The 8,184-nt window shown below is 30.5% G+C and overlaps 1 protein-coding gene across 1 annotated transcript; it reads right to left on the bottom strand.

Annotated features, from left to right (window-relative positions):
- Window positions 1–323: 323 nt before the first annotated feature.
- LOC134271040 (thrombospondin-2-like) lies at window positions 324–4,307 on the bottom strand. The gene is made up of 5 exons (XM_062753305.1): window positions 4,038–4,307; window positions 1,931–2,030; window positions 1,452–1,628; window positions 733–903; window positions 324–346 (listed from the first exon to the last, which is right to left on the bottom strand). Exons 1-5 carry the CDS (start codon window positions 4,305–4,307, stop codon window positions 324–326), a joined length of 741 nt encoding a protein of 246 aa, XP_062609289.1.
- Between the last annotated feature and the right edge of the window lie 3,877 nt (window positions 4,308–8,184).

The following is an 8,184-nucleotide window of genomic DNA, read 5'->3' as shown; positions in this document are numbered from 1 at the left end:
AAATATATTCAATTTGGATGATATTTATTCCAATTATAAACTAAATTTAATTGATTGAAATATCTATTTTGACCAAAATGTTGATTTACATACAACAGGTGTATTGAAAAGAAACGTTTTCCATTATCACCAGATAAAACAAAATGGAAGCAAGAGTAAATAAATTGGTTTTTCCTATGTCTGAAATTTGAAATATTGAAAATTAACCTCACTTATTTATTTCTACACAAGTTGAACAATCAATGAGAAAGTATTACGAGATAGTTGAATCAGCCATTTTCATCCCTTTTTTCTTTTTTTCAAAACATGTGGAACGTTTTTCCTTAAGGTGTATTTGGGGTAACCTCTGTAAAGGAAATATGTATATTTTTTAAATCAATAATCAAAAATGTTTTTATATTCAAATATACATTGTAATGTTTTCATTTGCATAGATTTTTTTTTTCAAATTAATTATTTTGATTAGACATATTTGAAACAATGAAGTGAAAGAGTTCTTTGTAATAAAAGACAACAAAATGAAAATTTGAAAAAAAGATTTATCCAAGCTAACTTTTTAAAAAGGTTATTTTTGACCCAAGGGACAATTTTCAGATAAAAAAAGTTGATTTTCAATATTACAGTGAGACTAACCATCACCTATTCTTTATATGAACGTTCTCGATTTTAGAATCTATATTGACATTCAATATCTGATATTTGCTGGACAACATGTATGTTTGAATTTCTTACTAGGACAATCGAACTCGTTACAATTCGCAATTTCTGTTGAATTCCCTTGACAGGCATTCCCTCCATACTGTGGTGAGGGGTTGTTACACGATCTGCTCCTTGTCTGAGTTCCAAAGTCACAAGATTTTGTACACGATGTCCAGCTCCCCCACGAAGAATAACCTCCATGGACTGAATCAAACGACAGAAAGACTTTTTTTAAAAGCAAATTAAAAAAAAAATTAAAAAATTGTCATATTAGTTTGCATTTTGTTAAAGCACTGTAAAACGGGCATGTATATTTGTTTTAAACTATTCATGAAAAATTATGTTTTATATATTCTTTGTTTTATCTAAAAAGAAATTTTGCAATTAAGCAGAATATCTAAGGTTCATTTATGAAATGATTATTTTAAAGAAACCATGTTTCTGCAAGACTCTAAATTCAAAAATTTGATATTAAATACATTTACATATTTTTGCACAAGTTTTCATTGACAAGGAAAAAATTATCATCTTTGTAAACTTTTCTCTAATATGAACTTTTTTTAAAAAAATAAAAGGCTTATTTTGACCAATACCAACTTGAAGCGGATCTCAATATAATTTGTCAAATGATTAATATTCTAATGTTCCTTCTAGTGGATATTTGAAGTAAGTTTTACTCTTCTGTATTAGAGAATTGAAGACCGATTACATAAGTAGTATATTGTTTTCCCTCAAAGCTTCCTTATACTTACTTGGGGTCATGCATTTATAGGATAAAGATTCCCATCGGCCTCCTGGAAGGCAAAGTATCTTCCTGACAGAACCCACTGCGTAAAACCCACTCCGACATGCATATTTAGCGGAATGGGGAGAGTAAATGCGTTCAATTATTTTTCCATTCTGCAATACGGGTTCATTCTCTGCACAATCTAAACAAATAATCCTTTTTAAAAAGATTTAATCAAAAGTTTGTTCACGTAATGAGAATTATTTTAGGAAAGATGTACTAAACATGTACCACATACGAAACACCTGCTCAAAGTATAGAGGTCATGCAGTCGTGCAAAAAAAAAATAAACATAAAAAATATATAAACAGTATGAGAAAGAACTTTTAACTTAAAATTCAAAATACATTATTGGAAAATAAACGACGGTATTTAAAAAAAAGAAAATTACGACCATAATTACTTTCAATGTTTATATATTTATATGTACATGTAATGACATACCTGTTGCAATGCAAACATTGCTGTACAAGGTTCTGATACATGTTGAGAAGTAGTTGCATGTTTTACCATCATCACCGCATGTCTTATTATATGTGTAAAGCTGTAAGACATAAAAATGAGAAAATATATCAAGGTGGCTGACAGAAAACCTTAGCATTTCAACGTTCAAATTAAGAGCCATTCTTTTTAATGACTTGAAAGTTTATGGGAACTGTGGATACATTATCCCAGAATTCTAAAATGACTTCAAATAGTATAAGATCTGTGGTCAAATTGTCCCAGAATTTCTCCAAAAGTTCTATAATTTTAAGTTTTTATATAGTAACCTCAAGCCGGGCAATAATGTGTTTCTTTCTGACTTGATTCCCATAGCGACATATTAAAGTCTTAAATTTTCAGTTTTCACATACTCAGAATCCAACAGTTATCATTTTAAGCAATGCAAACAAGTGACAATGGCTTTTTTCAAAAGATGTAAGCAACTTTAACATAGTTACGGAACAACAGAAACAAACTGTCATTAAAAAATTCATTCAATTTTATAAAGTCATACACTTATAATTACAAAACAATTTAAAGTCAAAATGCAATAAAAATATAGAGAAATTGGCCATTTAACGAACATCAAGTTCAAAATACATTTCTGGGATTTTAAAAGATTATTTCTATGTAAAATTTCTATCGCCTATTGTGACCCTATCCTTCTTCCAGGTGTCATGATATGGACAAACCCGAATTTATACTACCTGAAGATGCATTTATATAAATATGTCTAAACAGGGTTTTGTTGTTCTAGTGAAGAAGATTATTATTAAAAAAAATCGATGTATTCCTTCATTTTTGATACACATTGATCGCTCAGTGTGATCCTGCCCCTCCTCTGGGGTCATTATTTGAACAAGCTAGGACCTACATTACCTCATGATGCTTCCATATGTATATGACAAATAAAGACTTTATTGTTCTTGGGTAGAGGATTTCAAAAGAGTTTTCCTATGCAGACCGTTGTGAAATTCTGATCGTCTAATGTGATCCAGTCCTGCCTTCAGGGGTCATGAATTGAACAAAAGGAAATCTTCACTATACCAGCATGCTTCCATATAAATATGGTAAAAAAAATAAGACTTCAGCTAAGATGAGGTAAAAAGATTTCAAATGTTAGGACCCATGTAGAATATAGACAAGGAAGTCGTTTTTCTATGTAGAAAAATTACTCCGGATCTATATTCTACGACAACTAGGGTAATCTGTTTACCGTAGAAAACCCTATCAGACCAGTAATAAGATTCCACGCACGTTGAAAAATGACCACCATAGAGATTTGACATCATATATTTTTATCAATAACAAAATTTTGCCATTGTGATACTGGGAAAAATAAAAGATTGATTTTTTGAAACCGACATGATATTTCCCACTCCCGTTTCAAAACTGTAAGGTTTTAATTCCAAATGAGTAGATTTATTTTAAGAACATTTAAGGCATCGTTATTTTTCCTTAATTCTAATGTTTTAAAATAGACTAATTCAAATTCAAAACTTTATTTTAAAAAGTATAACTTTCACAATTCATTACACACGCATTTGTTGCGCAATACAAAAAACCTATGCAATTTCTTTTAAAATCTTAAATTCTGTAATTTAAGACTTAAACCAAAAAATTGTAATAAAAACTTCTGGTCATTTTATATATCTGATATTCAGTTTCATGCAAAGAAGAAAATGCGTAGAAACCCGTCAAATATACTACATGTTCATGCATTTCACATAAGGAAAATGCATAATTTAACATTGAAAATGAAAATGAAAATGAAAAATGACAATCCGCGGTTCAGATTATTACATAGGACTCCATACACAACCAAGCATAATGCACTATTTATATTTGCTTCTTTACTTAAATAAAAGATAATTAAGGGACAAAATATGTATCAATCTTCTTTGAAATTCCATCGATAATAATGAACATTTATACAATTTTTATACATTTTTTTTTTTATTTTGGATTTTATGTACTCCAAAATTTGGTTTGCGTGTAAGTTTTATTGTGAATGCATTTAAGTAACCATTTAAGTAACCAAACATATTAATTATCATTTTGGACTTACTATTCCATGATGTTCCATGTAGATGAAATCCTTATCCTCGTTAACTTTCCCTGACTTTTGCCATTGTGCTACTGGTAGAAATTCACAGGTAAAAAATTTTATATTGTAGTTTACGGAAAAACAGTTTCCATGTTCCTTGCATTCTTTGTAGCATGCGTTGGGTCCTATGTTGTACAAGATTTTAATGGGGGAGATTGATAGTTTTTTGCCTATTTCGTAATTGAAAAAAGAGCATGATTCGATAACCTGGAGACTAATTGGTACTAACATTACCAAGCATACCCACGTTAAAAAAGATATACATGCTATTTTTGCCAACATGATTTGTAATGGAACGAAATGAACTTATAGACAACACGTACGTTGATGTAAATTGCGGAATAACTTTTAACTATTATCTTGCTAGTGTAACTTTTAGTGGGTAAGTTTTAACAAAAGTTTTGAAAAAATAAAAGTAACACGAATCAAATGTAATATTAATCAATGAAATTAATTTTTAGCTCAAAGCTTGAGCGGATGATAAATATGTTTCATAATTTAAGGCATGTATCTCTTTTGTTCTAAATTTTAGATATTGATGATATTTCCTTTGTTACGATTGTCGGTCTGCCTTAAGCTTTCATTGAAACATCATTTCCAAACTATTAACTATTCTTGTAAATATTTGTTAATTAATGACTGATATTATCTATTCATGAAATTGTAAATATGCTTATTTACCATTGCTTTTTAAAGTTCTGTTCTTTATTTTTTGTATGTGCAATATTCATTAAAACGGTATTGTGATAAAATTAGCTGGTCGCATATTAAAAATTCTATACTGATTTGTAAATATTCCTATTTACCTGTGCTTTTTAGAGTTCCGTTCTTTTTGAATTTGCAATATTCATTACAAATGATAATGTAATGAAATCAGCGGGTCGCATTTAGGATTTCTACACTGATTCATGCATTGTGTCAATGCACTTTGGATAAAAAATGATTTTGTTCAAGTTTGAATGCTCTTTGAAAAAAATCTGAGTGCGTAAATTTATGGATAATATCAACCCACCTTGAAATTTATTTTCAAAGAGAGTAACAGTGCACATGTACATCAGCATTTTTAAACATGAAGACATTTAACGCCCTGAACTATTTAAAAAAACATTTTTTTATTCATTAAGATTAGAATAGAATGCTTTATTTTGTTGTCCCCCGCTGAAAATGGGGGATAATAATTTCGGCTTTTGTAATGAAATTTCGCATGACAACGCCCTATGAACTACAGAAGACAACTATCGATTTTGAGGTCCATTTGTCGGCTGTATCTATGTCCGTTGTCTTCGACGCCTATTGATTTTGAAGTCAAACAGTTCGGTAAAGGCTAAACTAGGCACAATTGGTTTTGTGTAAAGTTTTTAAGAATATTTTTCACACTTTAATCTGTAAACGTTAACCATTAAAATATAATATTTAGAGTTAAATTTGTAAATTGTACGATTCAATCTGTAGTTTAACACTTTATGATTTGTTTTGTTTACACCTTTTACCTTTGCTTTTTTTTTACAATTCGCTTTTTTGCAATGCAAAAAAAGTTTTAAGTATTCTTGTTTCGGAATATATTTACTTTTCTTAACTTATTTGTTACTTGTTTTGTAGACCGCTTGTCCATACACGAAAAAAATGGAAGGGGGTTGTAATGAACACATCTGTACTTAATCAAGCAATGGGTTCAATAAACGGCCAAATGCTTTCAACGAACTATTTTGGAATAGAATTCATGTCGTACAAATCTGATTACAAAGTTATGTACTAGTAATAGGAAGAAAATATCTCATCTGTATTCAAACTTATAGTTAGTCCATTATTTATACACTTAATTGACGACGAATTTTTCCGTTATTCGCCGATCATGACAATGATAACACGACGGGTGCGATCGCTCGGCAGGAGATGCTCACTCCACCATGGTACCTGATCCCGCATCCAATGTTCTGGATTTCTGTGTTTTCTCTGCTCCTATTTTGTATTCTTTAAAAGACTTTTGATCTTGAATACTGCACTTTTCTTAATCTCCATATGTTTTATCTTTTTTAATATTCTCTCAATGAAACAACGAATATAAAAATGTAAGATTATTTCTCTGATGAAAAACTTGCTTATACATAATCATATTTTTGGATTGATAGTTGAATTCAAATAAAATTTTATCATTGACTTTAAACACATAAATCAGCAAATACACTAGACATGCATCTGTGAAAAATTCTTTTTGCAAAATTGAAGTTTGCTCTGAATAAAGCATGTAGTTGTAATTCAAATTTAAATTAAGCAATAAATAACATTACTGATTTCCTTAATTTCATAGACAACATTTTTGAATAAAAGCTGAAACAACGCTGCAATAATTAAACTTTAAAGCTCTTGCTTTACATGGGAAGATAAGATACATTCTTAAAGTGATATAAAATCAAGATAACACAATACTAGTATTCAAGTTGCAAGTCGTCAATATCACGTCGTTCCTTCTCTGATTCTTCAAAAACTCTTTAATCTATAACATCCAATACAACTCCAACTATTCCATCTGCAAAAAAAAAGTTATTTTCAATTGTTTCACAGGAATACGGAAGTCACTACTTTGGATACTAAGTCTTATTTATCTAGATATTTAATTTTAATATAAACAATTAAAAATTCATCTTTAGATTTAGTGTGTTATATGTATATGAAAAAACTCATTGATGAGCTTATATAAAAAGATAAGAAATACACTGAACTTTATTTGATTTAGTGACAGTGAATTCGATCCAATTGTTATTTCTAGCGTTGACCATTTCAGAATCCCAGTCGGTACAGTGTTTGCTTAGTAATCGAAAAAAACTGTGTTCCCTAGACAGCAAATTACCCTTGTCGATAAAAATAAGTTGTTACTTTTCCTTTGCCACGCTCTTTGTACTTTGAAGTGAAAGTTGTGGGTCCTTCAGATTAAATGTTAAAAAAAATCTAAAGCCTCGTGTCGCGACAGACGGTAGCACATTGAAGATCACTCACTGCTCGATGGTCATGATTACGTGTAAAGATCTATATTTGAAGCCATTTACTGGCATTTTGTAACGTTTCCGCATGTATTTGCGAAAAAAAATTACGATGGAACACAAACCATCAGATAATCAATAGCAATCTTATTCTGGATATTCAATAACAATAGATTAGATATTGATCACAGACTTATAAGGTATGAGATGTTTCATCTAAATGATCTTACATTAGACTTACGGTGGCGTGACCATTCAAAAGGGGGGAGGGTGTTTACATTTTCATTTTGAAACTGCCTGAGCCCTTCTCTAGAATTTCCATAAATCTGTATTGTATGACTTATTTGCAGATTTGCAATTGCTTTGTAGACTTTCAGATTAAATTTGATAATGACATTAAATTTGATAACGGTAGTGAAATTGGCCAATTTTTTAATACTAGTACTTATTCAAAAGTGAAGAATATTTATTATATTATACTAAATGTTTTAAACAAATACATATAACGGTGAACCGTGCACGCATAAATTCTGCACAATCGCTTCTTTTATTTAATATCACCCGTCGACAAACAATATTGACTGTTGCTATGCTGGAGGGCGTGGCTTCATTATTCAGCGGGTAATATTGTCTTTTAACAAAAGTTTCTCGACCAATCTGATTCAACTAATTTAAATGAAAGTATAATATTAACAACTAGTGCTAATTGTAACGGGGACCGTTACAGATGTTCCCCAAACGCTCCCCAACTCCCTTTTGGTGCCATATTCCTTGTAAGCTTCATTAAATAAGACAAACGCTATGCATTTGAGACTTTAACAACGTTTACCCAGAAGTCTACCAAGTTCATTCAAATTTTAGCGTTGCACGCGTGCGCTTGTGAATGCATGTGCATAATGACCATATCATCATGTCTACACAATCTATATATTTTAATATACTAAATATGAAAGTATTTAATTCAAAAGTGTTAAAAAATACGCTCATTCAAGAGTATTTTTGATTTTACTCATTTCACGTGCACGCACGTGCATACATGAGCATGGTGACCATGCCTTCTTGTAGAGATCCATTACATCTATCTATGTTCTAAATCCCACCCCGTTTGGTTGAAAACCAAGGGAATTATA

The sequence above is a fragment of the Saccostrea cucullata genome, unplaced genomic scaffold (genome assembly GCF_032062105.1).
Source record: "Saccostrea cucullata isolate Sc308-1 unplaced genomic scaffold, CSIRO_AGI_Scuc_v1 ctg3502, whole genome shotgun sequence".
Classification (NCBI taxonomy): Eukaryota; Metazoa; Mollusca; class Bivalvia; order Ostreida; family Ostreidae; genus Saccostrea; species Saccostrea cuccullata.
The sequence above is the reverse complement of the archived record's forward strand: the minus strand, read 5'-3'. Positions and strand labels throughout refer to the sequence as shown.

Bases quoted from the DNA above. Each gene is read 5' to 3' on its own strand.
- LOC134271040 (XM_062753305.1), bottom strand. From the start codon at position 4,307: ATGTTAGTACCAATTAGTCTCCAGGTTATCGAATCATGCTCTTTTTTC. The intron at 2,031-4,037 runs GTAAGTCCAAAA...TATGTCTTACAG, and splicing joins ACATGGAACATCATGGAATA to CTTTACACATATAATAAGAC. The intron at 347-732 runs GTAAGAAATTCA...TTTCCTTTACAG, and splicing joins TAACGAGTTCGATTGTCCTA to AGGTTACCCCAAATACACCT.